Source organism: Zonotrichia leucophrys, chromosome 10 (genome assembly GCF_028769735.1).
Source record: "Zonotrichia leucophrys gambelii isolate GWCS_2022_RI chromosome 10, RI_Zleu_2.0, whole genome shotgun sequence".
In the NCBI taxonomy this organism is placed as follows: domain Eukaryota; kingdom Metazoa; phylum Chordata; class Aves; order Passeriformes; family Passerellidae; genus Zonotrichia; species Zonotrichia leucophrys.
In genome coordinates, this window is record NC_088180.1 from 11,188,933 (window position 1) to 11,202,310 (window position 13,378).

At 39.2% G+C, this 13,378-nt stretch overlaps 1 protein-coding gene across 5 annotated transcripts in view; it reads left to right on the top strand.

Annotated features, from left to right (window-relative positions):
* ADAMTSL3 (ADAMTS like 3) overlaps positions 1–13,378 on the top strand; it is a 174,702-nt gene that overhangs the window by 80,127 nt on the left and 81,197 nt on the right. For all 5 annotated transcript variants that reach the window (XM_064722091.1, XM_064722092.1, XM_064722088.1 and 2 more), the window contains 2 exons: positions 1,674–1,719; positions 8,516–8,752. In XM_064722091.1, the coding sequence (XP_064578161.1) occupies positions 1,674–1,719; positions 8,516–8,752 (283 nt within the window). The remainder of the gene's footprint in view (positions 1–1,673; positions 1,720–8,515; positions 8,753–13,378) is intronic.

Genomic DNA, 13,378 nt, shown 5'->3' on the forward strand with positions numbered 1-13,378 from the left:
TGAAGAGAAGAACAGAGGCAGTGAAAGCCTTTTACCCCAGTGGTAAAACTGGACTAATGTGGGACTTGTTGGTACAATCCTTAAAGCAGGAGTAATGCACTAGGCCAGTAGTCAGGCAAGAAAAGATCCCAGCCAGCTGTGAGGCATCTGTGCTGGCATCCATAATTACCTGGTTCACTTGAATTATTCTTAAACATTTTAAAAACTGATGATTTTGTTTACATTTTTATTTAGTTGAATGCAGCATCAGCCAGGAAGTCGCATTTTTTAAAAGAAGGCTTGGAGTGTGATGTGCTACTTAAGGGCAAACTGTATGAAATACAGAGCTAAAGGTGATTGATTAAAGCACTGCCTGTTTCTTTTAGTGAAAAATTGCCACAAAGATCTTGGAGAAAAGTAATAGTTCCAGCAAGAAGCCTTGATACTCTACCAATGTGTTAGAGACTGTGAAACAAGCTCAATAAATTGTAGCAGTATAAATTCCACTGTGGTTTTATTAATATTTTTAATGTGTTCCCCTGTGAAAAACATGTGTTTTCCATACCTTGACAAATACATAGTTGAAAAGGTTTTTTTCTATGTTTGATTTTTGTAGCAATGTCCGGGAAACACACAACTGTGAAACAAAGTTTTCATATTTGTGTGTATCATAAACCTTTTTAATTTGCATGTTGTGATGCAGTAAGTCTTGCAAAAGATTGGAAATCTGAGACTTGAAATACCTTGAGCTTTAACATTTCTACCTTGAGCTGAGTTGAGCTCTTGCTTCAGGCATCCATTTTTTTTCCTTTTCAAATGCTATTTTTCAGTCTCTCTCAGACATTATTAAAAAAATGTTATTTTCATGCAAGAAGAAGAAAATTTAATCAAAGATATGAAAATTATCAGTTCTATGTTCCCAGATTCTTTAATGTAAGGCACACCTTTTTGGTCCGAAGGAGTTATTCCAAAACACTGTTCCTGATTTTAGAGAAATCACTAATTATAATTTCTTATCCAGTCATTTGAAATATGTTTTAAGTTCTTTCAAATTGCTGATATTGCCATTTATAACATAGAAGAATATCTTACACCGTGCAAAAGTGCTGGTTTGGTAGTGAGAATTTTGGCAGAGTGTATCTTTAAAAAAAGTGTGAAACCCAACCTCCCCAGATTTATGAGACCACAATAAATAACCATGACTCTATTACATGCCTTTTATTTCAGCTGCTAACAACAGACTGAGGGTCTGAATTGCCTGGATGTCAGGATTCACAAGCTTTGGGCACATTTGCATGCAGTCCATGAAAATTCTGTTTAATTTAAAATTATCAATCCGATATTCTGATCTTTTCCTCTAGGTCACGTCATGTTTATTAGAAATTACTTGGTTTGCAATCAGCATAGAGCAGGCTTAGAGATATCTTTTCCACAAAATAAATGTGGTTTTCATAAGGTTTGCAGTAAATGGGGCTTATAGGGAAAGTCACACGTTCTTTGCTGAGGAGAGACAGCAGTGTAAAGCTGAATACCCAGATCCCCTCTGTATTTAAACCTTGTATTTGGAGTCCAGATTATGGTAGGGCAGTAGCAATAAAAGCCTAATTTTCGAGAATAACTAGCTGTAAAACAGGCAAGGTTGTGTTTTGCTATTATACAGTGTAACCATTTTTACTCTTTTTTTTTTTTTTTAGGAACTGTGAAGGTCGGAATATTCGATACAAAACCTGCAGTAGTAATGTGAGTCTGGCCTTTAATCCTGTTTTACTCATTCAAAAAAATGTGTTAAAGTTTAAGAAATGCTGCTTCTCATTTATAACCTTATGGTGCATAATTTTCTTTCCATCATTATTAACATTTTTAAACATTTCAGTCTGCATGACACCATGAGGTCTCAAATTTAGGCTTCCCAAATGGACATTTTCTTTTGAAATTATAGTGCCAATTGTGATTCAGAATGTTTTATATCACTTATTAGGAGAGTTACACATTTTGGAGGATTAACAGATCAATTCTCATCTTTAACTAGCAAGTGATTTTCCTGAGGGTGCTGTCTTGTGGATGAAGCATTAAACTAAGCTTGGGATCATTTGTGATTGTTATTGATAAGGTGACTCTCCTCATGTGAGCAAAGAGGTCCCTGTAAGATCTTAAATAGGAAAATTACTCCTTATATTCCCTCTGCTTGCCTAAACCCAGATCTTTATATGTCTGTGTGCAAGAATATGCACATTTAGGTGCACTGGCACAAACAATGCCCATGAGTGAGTGTGGAGCTGAGGTTTGACCATGCTGTTGCTGTGATGCAATCACATTTCATTTTTATGGACACATTTTATGAAAACCATTCACGTACAGCACACCTCATGACTCGTGTTCCACTGACTTGCAGTTGTGCTTTGTGCTGTTTAAAACTGCTGCCCTTCAGGTGAGCAGCTCAGCAGGACTTTGTGGTACCACAGGTCTGCGTAAGGTGTGTGCAAACACAGTCATGCAGGGTGGGTGATGGTCTGCACTCACCCTTGCTTGGCTGAACTCACAGTACAGCGTGACAGCCACATGTGATGTTCCAGGAAAGACAGGAGGCAGATAAATAATTAATAATAATACTAAAAGGTGAGACCTGAATGTCCTGTGGGTTGAGTTGTGCCCAAAGTTGTGTAAACTCAAGTGATACTCAGTCATTGCCAATCCCATAATTGTTGCCAGCGGCTGTGGAGTGGGACATGTTCTCCTTAAAATTCCCGACACTGGAGGTTGCCCAGTAAATATTGAATCAGTGCATCTCCTAGGAGAACTGCCCATTGCTGCTTTTCAGCTTGCCACACCTACAGAGTCTGCTGTGCCAGTTGGCTTCTGCTGCCCTTGAGAACAAGGCTTGCTCACACCTTGAGTAGCTCCACACTCCACTGCTCAGTGCTGGATGGATTTCCCACCACAGCAGCTGAAGTTCCTGCTGGCAGAAGCAAGTGGAAGTGATAAATGAATCAGTCCCAGTGCATGCAGAAATCAGATTCTGGAGACAAACCCTGCCCCGTGCCCTTTCAGAAGAAAAGGCCCAGCAGCTTGGTGCACGAGCTCATACATAAAAATGCTCCCGGCAAAAATACCCTGATGTTTAAAATCTGTGTGGTAACTTGGTAACTTGCAGCCAGTCAGGATGTAAGCAATGAACAAAATTATACTTATGCACTGCCTATCGAAATGTCTGTCTGTGTGCAGTGTGCACAGAAACCCCTCTGAGTGCTGGATCCCCTGCACTGCAGCCTCCTGCAGGAGCACAGGGAGCTCACCCCAGTGCCCCTTGTACCTCAGCACCAGGTCTGGGGAACTGCCCAGGGCAAGGAGAAGCGAGGGTGGCGAGGTCCATCTGGGCATGTTCCTGCTCTCATGCACAGGTCTATTTTTTAGGATATCTGTTGTATTTTAGTAAAGCTGTGGACACTGTTCATTTTAAGATTTATGCATTAGAAATCTAATGGAAATGACGGCGCTTTATGCTTCATCATAGAGAAAATTAAGGTGATTCTCATATCCTCTCTGAACTCCCAGAGAATTTATCTGAAGTCACTGGAGCCTGTTTTTTAACTCTAGGACTTATTTTAAAGTGATAAGTGGCAGGCGCCTTGTATGTGAATCTGTTTGAATTTATGATGATTCAAATGTTAATTTCCAGACAGGAAACTGCCTTTACAGTTCTGCTTTTGGGGCATGTCTGAAAGGGATCAGGTTCCCATTTCAGTTCAGATACAGTCAGAATTTCTCAGGAATGGTTTTTCCTAGATTATGGGTTAGATAATGAGGAACTCCTGAGAAAAATATATTTAATGAGATTTCCACTGTTAATACAGTTGATCTCTGAAACTGGCATGCCTGAATTCAAACCCCATGTCAGATCTGAGTTAACCTTGAAACAGGACCTTACACCTAATGTAAATCTGAGACTACTAGGCCAGTTTAGTTTCAAATGATATAATTTTCCCAAAAGCATTATTTCTAATCAAGGCTTCTCACTTTAGGAGTGAAACTGTAGTTTGAAAATTAAGAGTTTATACTAGCTTCTTTCCATATTAATAGGTATTACTGCTAACCACATGAGACACTTGGTATAAATACGCAGTGTAAAGCTGTCTGCAAATGTAATTTTGCTACATGATACATTACACCACTAACATCTATATTGGGGAGTACAAATGAAGCACAACTTAATATGTGTGTCATTCTAATGAAAAGAACAAGAATCATTTTACCAGAAAATTGGTTTCATGTGGATTTGTAATGGAATAGTAGTAAGTTCATTGAACTAAAGCATAGTTCCAGAATAATATTAGTGATATTTCAATCAAAAAATTAATTCAAGGTCTTAACAACAAAATAATTGCTAAGATTAAGCTGTATGTATAGCCTGCTTATCTTTCTATCATAACTGAGACGCCAGGTGCATGATTTCCTAAAACTGCATGTGTGCTTTCAGCCTTCCATGTAGAGACTTTAGAGAAATAAACTATCCATTGTATGTTGTTCAATGAGATTTTCAGTCTTTCTTGCACCCCTTTTTTAAGTTTCAGTTTTTGTATATAGTGTTACATTCTAATGCTATGATGTGCACTATGTGGAAGTGTTTAAGTTAATCCTTTAGGGTCCTATTCACAGAACAAGTTATTTGGGCCATTTCCCCATAAATTTCACATTCTTGTGTGCCAAAAAGTCTCTTATATTTTTGCCAGGGTGATTCTGCTGCAGTCAGAAAAAACACTATTTTGTAAAAGGTAGCTCCATGTTTAATTCCACTGTAAGCTTTTATCATATGCAGATAATGCTTGCACTTGTTCAACACATTTATCTATAACTGTCCCAGCATCCACCTAATTTACCCTGTTCAGAAAATCTTGGCTGTACTGTGTCTACTTTAGACTATAATGTTTCACCCTGAGTTACATAGTTTCTCTCTAATATGTTCATTTATTTAGTTTATATTTAAAATGCTAATGCACCATAAGGCTCCCTTGATTGGGGTGCTTTCCAGCTCAGGTATCTTGATTCAGCTTAGAAGTGGCCTGAAAATTTTGTGGGAAAAACATGGAACCTGAAGCTAATTTCAGAAAGAAAACAAAACAATGACTTCATAAGTTTTGGCTGGGTTTCAACAAAATGAGATTCAAAGAATAAAACTAGACAAAGGGCTAGACTTTCTTTGGTGTCATCATTTTTACTGGGAATTTTCTTGCCTTCTCTTTTGTGCTTTTTTCAGTAGAGTAATTGTTGGCAAGAGTCACAGGGTCTGATGCAACCTTCATATTTTGTACATGAACATTGCCTACAAAGATAGAGATTTCCCAGGTCAGCTTTGTTTTCAAAGGCTGAGGGTGCTCAGTGCCAAAGCTCAAAGATACATTTCATAAGAAGCTAGCTCTTGGATGCAGTAGTTTTTAGTTGTGTGTCACCAAAAAAAAAAAAAAAAAAAAAGGGAATATATATACACATTGTGTGTGTGTTTTTAATCTTCATGGTAGTCATGTCTAAAGCATCTTTTTCAGATCTGTCTACTATGTTCATAAGTCATGTCATAAATACATTTCATTCCACTACAAGGTCTGGGTGTGATTGTTTCTGCCAACATTTTCTTGTTTTAGAGCTCACAGATATGTCTTCAGCTCCTTATGCAGTGTATGAACCTACAAATGGCCTGGCCATGGTTCAGGGGATTGAGTGTGATAGAAAAGCTATTGCTGAAATTAAGAAATTCTTGCAGAAATCCTGAAATTAGTAGCAAAAAAATTTAACAATTAAGAAAAATAGTGAAATATTGAGAGGGAAGAGAGAATGGTGGAATGAAGTGATGTCTGAAATAGATTCAAACCAGAGACACACAAACAGGATGAGGGCTGGGTCCCCCATATCATTGTCTGATATTATGACCCTGCCCACTTCCTGAACACGGTTTACCCTTGCCTACCATTCACATCTTTGCCCTGCCTTTTCCTTACTATTTTTTAAACCCCCTTTCACTTTTCTAAACCACTCTAATGGAATTAAACTGATGTTTACAAGTCCTCTTGCTGTCTTGATTGCATTCATTCAGTGCTTAGTTGTGTTTCTCTTTAAACTCCTTTCTTTACAAAAATATTTATTGTTCCCTGGAAGACTGGGATCTGGACTTGGTTGCCATCCAAACTTTGATATAATGCAAATGATAATAATTTCAGCTCTTTGGTACCCTTCTGTGATGCTCCTTTTATGCTCCCGCTTTTGCACAGGGCTCAAACATAAAGCAGGTGGAGCTGGCATGGGAATGGAGCTGCCAGAATCACTTTGGGCTCTTTGAAGATGCCAAAAGAGAATAGGGAGATGAGGATTCCCTTGCTCTGAAGCAGCCAGGAGGGAGTGGAAGGAAGGAGCTGCATTGTGTGGAATCAATGAGAAACATGCAGTAACCATGGGCCTGACATGCTGACTTTGTGGTGTTTGTGTCTTGGCATGGCACCAACAGCCGGTGATAATGGGCTGTAAGAGCAGCCTGTCAGAGCTCAGCTGAAGGCCATCACTCTGCTGCTGCACAGATCACTCTTCAATTCTTTGTGATGAAAATGTAGCTGAGCATGGCTGAGTGACTCTGCTCCCAAACACTGCTTCTAACTTTACCTGAATCTAACGTCCAATTTTTATGTTTTGATCCTTACTCGCTCCTCTGTTTGCATTGGTGGGAGGGAACCATATGGGATCCATATGAACTCTGAAGTCCTCTCTGCTTTTTAGACTTGCTATTGTGGAAAATGAGAGGTGACAGATAAGTCAGAGCCAAAATTCTGCTCTCATTTACACCAGTGCAAACTTGGGGAATTTCTGGGGAGTGACACTGCAGCAAATACGTGTGGCCTCTCACAGTATTTACTTGATGTTCATAGAAGCTCTCACTGGAGGGATTTTGTAGAGGTAAAATATTCCCCGTGTCTTATTCCATCATTGTATAGTTTCTAAATAAAGGGCTCAAGCTAGCATTATCCCAGATTAAAAATAATTCAAAATGTTTTAGTATCATTCCAAATTACTGTCACTGTAAGGTGTAGCATTAGACAGAGCTGAAAAGTTTTGCTGGGAAAGTTCAGTAACTTGCTTAGGGCTAAGCTGCAAAAACTCCATGTGTTGGTCAGTAAATTGAATACTGATTTTTAGAAGGTATTTTATGTAGATTACAACCAATTCAGAGACAGTTCTTGGCTACTGTTTGCCATGGTGAAAAAAAACCCAGACTGAGGGCAATATTGCTGTGGGCATTGGGCAGAAATTCAAAACTCCCTCCTGTATATTTTACTCTCCAGTCCTGTATCATGCACTTGCTATTTTGTCAGCTTTATTCAGAGAAGGTTCAGCTCACTGATAAGGTTGAAGCTGTGCTTGGGATCAGTATTGTTAACTAATTCTTACTAATAAGTTCCATGAGTTCGCCTGACACATCACAATCTTTCAGTCTTCCATCCAATGAAAACAAAACTTCACTAAAATCAGCCCCACATCTGGCTTATATGTGCAGTTGGAATTCTTGGAAGAATATCCTTTCAGTCTGGCATATGGACTCTTTGACACTGGACATACTTTCAGATGAAGTCTGCAGTGAGGGATTGTTTGACATGGTAACTCCTTTGCCAGTACTTTACCAAAGTTATTTTCAAATCAATCAGTATTCATCTCCATTCCTGTCACTATAGTTTAATGCTAACATCATTGTTTGGGTGCAATGCTTTATGTAAAAAAAAATATTTTAGAACATTTTATTTCAAGCATTTCTTGTGTTTGGTCTTTCTGCTGTATATGCTGAGGCACTGTGTGGGAGAAGGTAGGGAACTGTCTCATTAGAACTGGAAATACAGGATCAATTGTTACCAATCTGAAGTTTATTTTATTCTAACAAAATAAGCCTTACTACTTCCATGAGGTAAAGGTGCTTTGTAATTTGATAAAGGAGTAAGCACTGAAAGTTCTGGTGTTTCCTCCTATATCTTGTGCTTTTTTCAAGCAGTACCCAACAATTAATTAGACAAATTTTATTTTTTTATTTATATATAGCCATGATACCTCTTTCATTACTCTGACATATGAACTGATGAATAAGCATAGAAGCCTCAGAAATCCTTTTAGTGGGAAAAGCTACTGAAAAGAGAAATATCAGACATCACCTTGTAATTACTTAAAATATATAGATTCCTTTTGAAGTCAATTCTTACTATAGAACCAGACTTTAACTGTACTAATTGGTGTTGTAAAAATTAGCATCTTTAATTATCCTCTCATATCAGTTATGTTGTTATTGCTGGAATATGCATGATATTCTGTACTTGTACTCCAAGCAATGGATTAAGCAACATAAATTATTTTAATACGCACAGTGAAACTTTGTAGTGTGGTGTATTTGTCAAAACAGATTAGTTCTTGAACCAAGCCTGCCTGAAGAGTTTCTGTGTTATTCATCAAATAACTTCACTGCAAATACAAAGTAGTCCGTAGTTTAAAAAAAATAATTTTTTTGGTTTATTTTCAGGACTGCCCTTCAGATGTTGGTGACTTTAGAGCACAGCAGTGTTCTGCCTACAACGACGTCAAATACCAGGGACACCTGTACGAGTGGATCCCTGTGTACAATGACCCTACTGCACCTTGTGCCCTGAAATGTCAGGCTCTGGGGAAGAACCTGGTTGTGGAGCTTGCCCCAAAGGTGCTGGATGGCACCCGTTGCAACACTGAGTCCTTGGACATGTGCATCAGTGGAATTTGCCAGGTATGTTCATGGTGTCGATGTAAATGGGACCTTTGTTGACACTTTGCCCTTCAGTTGGTGCTTTGGGATTGTTTTTCATTCTGTTTATCAGTATAGATGTATCTGCAAGTGCTGCTGAATGGATTGTAGATAACTTACCTTTTCAGGAAGATGCAGGACTTCCTGACTGCCTTAGCCATGGATATTTATCTATATAGATAAAAGGTCCATAAAATTAATTCACTCTTCTATTTATGCATGTAAAAATTAATGAACCTAGTTATTGTAGCTATACCTTTGCAAAATTTAGTATATCTGTGAGGACATGATGAAATTACAGAGCCTTCCATTTAATTTTATTCATTTTCTGGGTCTCATATAATCTCTGTTAAGGAGAAAATGGGACATTTTATGGGATGCAGCCCATAATGGCAGGTGTGAGAATGTAGGTCTGTCTTGTTGTATGGATGAGGGACTGTATGTTGTGGTTGCATGAACTGCTTGTTTGAGTCTTTAAATGGCAATATAAACTTCTAGATGTATTTATTATTTATTAGTTATGCTATTGACTTTATACAGTTAGTGTAAAAGCAGAGAGTTACAATATTTGAGGCTTGTTAGCCTTGCCCATGTCTCACTTACAAAGCAATATTGCAAACCTGTTTTATGAACAGAGCAGTTTATAGAGAATGGACATGTTATTGCAATTAGTTTTCTTTCTCTGCAAGTGGTTGTTGCTCTGTTAAATGTCTAAAATGTGTGTGACTCAAAAATGCAGGATATGGCCCAGTGAGAAAAATAGCTCTATTATAGAGGAAAATTTGACACATTTGGCAGAAGACTGGTGCATGGATTATAGCAGCACTAATATATGATCTGGGCCTTGCTGTGGGTTTTATGTGACTTCTGTGTACGCTGCAGTTCCAATGCCAGTCGTGTCAACACAGGGTGCATCTGCTGCCTCTGGAACACAAGGATTCCTCACAGGGAGACTCCATTTGTCAATGCTGCTTCACTCTGGGTCCAGCAGTGTTTGTTACCCTCTATTGGAAATAGGATATTCCTCCAGAAACTCTGGAGGTGTAATAGTGTATTTACTGGAGGCCAAATAATGTATTTCTTGTGCCATGTTCCTAGTGATGCTTCCTACCCCAATAAAAAGGCTTTTACCCAGGAGGGTTGCCCAGCCTTTTCTGGGAGGTGAATTTACAGCAGCCTTTGCTGCCTGTGCCCATTGCAGCCTGAGTGTCAGGCTGGATCTAAGGCAGCTTTGGCTTTTCAATGGCTTGTGGGGTACCAGTGTCTCCCACAGCGACTTCCAACACCTTCTTCTATCCCTCATACGTGGCATAAAATTCTCTTTGCCCAGAGTGAATCCAATTTTGTGAAGAATAGTTGGGAGGTATATTTAAAAGGGCTGCTTTCAATGTTCCTTCTTAGCATTTTGTAGTATTTGTGTGTATGTATGATGTAAAATGCTTGGAAATGTAAATAATCAATTTTTAGAATAAATGAAGTGCTGGAGAAGAAATTAATCATTGCAGAAGCAGGAACTGGAACTCTTACACTGTTGAGAAAAATAAATTTCTTTTCTCTGTCTCCCATGTTTATTTTCTTCATTATTTCTTCCAATTTCACAAAAATATTTTTCAGTGTGAGGTGACATCTTTAGGAAAAAAGCTTGGAACAAACATATTTAGAATGTGTCCTGTGCTGTAACTTACTCATTTTTTAAAATTCATTGCTGATACTCATAAACAATTAACTTTTTAAACTTTATTTTCTGAAAGTCATTGGCTATTCCTGAGATATTTTTGCACAAATTGAAATTTTTTGCTTTTTAAAGTATATATTTGATAATTTAGTGTTGGATAATTTTATTGAGAAAGAAATGAAGTAGATTCAGTTAAATTAAATGAAGATTCATTTAAATAACCTTTTCCTGTTTTGGGGGAAGAGTGAAATGTTTCTTACTTGGGAAAGGGGCTGTGGGAGGTGAGGTCTTCCTCAGAAAACAACACAGAGCTTTGTGCTACTCCTGTTTGAGCAGGAAAAGAAAACAAATTGACGCCTAATCTTTCCCAGAAAAACATGGTTATTTAGTTAACTGCTCTTAAGAGAGACAGCACAGTCGTGATTCTCCTCAATTGTTGCTGTAAGATCTGTCTGGTGGGTTCTGACATGTAATTGGCACAACCAGCAAATTGCTTGGCAAGTGTTTTTACAGCTAACTCATCTAAATGAGCACATCACACTGCCGGTGTGGGGATCTTCACTTCTGTGCCTGGGAGCACCAAAGACTTTCTGTAAAGGAGACTGGTGCTGGTTTTGATCATTTATTGTCTCGAAGTTGACTCAACTTCCCCTCCTTTTTCACTTTTGTCTGTGTTCTGGCTCCTGCTAAGGTGGGTGCATCACTAATTCTGCCTCTTGCTCAAGCTCTCACCTTGGCAGCATTTGAATTTACAAAGATGGTCAATTCTTGTTCTCCAGCTTCAGTTCTGATCCTTTGCACTTCCCTCATCAAGCAAATCAGGCTAAATAAGCTCTATCAAAGAAAACTGTGAGGTGACAAAGCTGCACTCTGAATAGGAGGTGTGAGGCTTTACAGGAGGTGAAATATAAAGGTGGTGGAGCAGGGAAAGGTTTATTGGGAAAATTACTAAGATATTTTGGGGTGGCTTGAGGCTTAACTCAGTCAAACCATTTGATCATGTCTTAGTTTATTACTGTCCTGCTTCTGTTATCAACCCAAATATCTGGGCCTGTTGTGTTAAATGGGGACAGGTCAAAACTTCACTGCCAGGATTTTCACACTTCTGATGTTTTTTTCTACTCTCTGCATAACTCCCAAAACATTTTTTCATATAATGTGTTCCTGCTGTGCCCATCTGGCTGTGGGTGGAGACATTTAAAAACATCTGCATGTCAGACACATATGTGGGCAACATTTACCCAGTTACTCCTCCTGCTTTGGGGCCCTGCCTCTTCTTGGGTTTTGTTTTTAATTTGTGCAGACCTGCTTTTTTTCTACCAGAATGCAGAATGGGGTGTTACTTGTGCCAGCACCTGAAATGGTTACAGTGATAATTTTCCTAATATGGAGTAATATGTTTGGACAACAAATACACGCATCACCCAAAAAATCTGGAGTCCTGAGGAGCAGCCTGAGTAGTTCTGTCCTAGGCTGTCACAATTAGGTCAAGGATGATGTAAATCCTGCAGTGAACTTTCCATTTAGTGTCAGCAAGTTGTTTGTGTTCCAAAAAAGGCAGACACTACACTGTGCCTTGTAGCATATGGCATAAATTTAGCTGACATCAGAACACATCCCACATGTCAAGGGGAGCACCATCCACGTCTGCCATGCCAGCTCTCCTCTGTCTCATGTCATCCTATGGCGAGCAGGTATCACTCACCACCAAAGCACTTCTATGCTGCATGTAAATATCTGTCAGAGTTTTCATTGAAAACAGTTTCTGTAAGCTCTTGGAAGGCTCTTGCACTTCATTTTTTTTTTAATAAGCTTTGTTTGTGTTTTAAACTTAAAATTACAGCAGCTTATTAATTTCTTCTGAACCTTGACTTCTTTTATCCTGAGAGTTGCTTTCTCAAACTGTTTGTTTTGTGTACTTTCTCTTTTGGTTCCTGCAGATACATTTTTATTTTTTTTTGCCTGTAAATAAGTTTCAGGACTGCCCAAGATGCACAGGAGGTTTGGTGTGCAGAGACTCAGAAAGGAAAGTTTCCTTTCCATCCTGTGTTACTGCAGACATGTTTCTAACACATGTTAGTCTGAGTAGTTAATTCCTGAATAGCTGTCTAAAAAACACCATTTTTTCCCCAAAATTAATACTTACTCTTGATTTTTTTTTAATATTTAAAAATTATATTAAAAAAAGGTCTGTGTTGCCTTTTCCTTCTTTTTAGCCTTTGAGTGATTCATAGGAAGAATGGATTTTGAGGTAGCTCTGTGTCAGGCCAGCTGTTATACTAAACCTGACATTATTTCCTGGGTACCACTAATTAGCAAATGCACTGAGTAAAGTGAATTTGAAGCATGAAGGAACTCCTGTGTAGATCCCTGTGCTCTGTCTGTGTGTTGCTGCACCAGAGCTGGACCCTGCCCAGAAAGACTGGCAGTAACTCAGGGAGATCCAACAAAACGTTCTGGCTCTCAGAGCTCATGTGAAAAACTTCGTGTGACTGCACACGTGTGACAGGGGCCATAAAAGTGGGAGTGGGGGCTGCAGCTGCAGCTCAGGGAGATGCTGGTGGCTCTCCACAAGCCCCACTGGAGGATGGGGCTGAGCTAAGCAGGGGCTGCCGCGTCCTGGTGCCCTGTCAGCGTCACCCTACCAAGCCTCAGGGGGCTGGGTTCTCATCTGTGGAAGCTCTTGGCACTGCCCAGACCATGGAGCCACCCTTCAAGGGCTGCTCCTCCCCCTCTGAACGTCCCTGCCCACCTTGGTGTGGTGACTCCCTTGTGATGGCATTGTTGGCAACTCAGTGTTTGACTTTTATAAATAACTAATAACAGAATGTTCACAGACACTGCAGGTAATAATGGGATCCTCTCAGACACTGAAGAATTTTTTGGGATCACTTGGTTTTCTTTTGCAGTTTCCCACTTCTGCTAGAAACTGG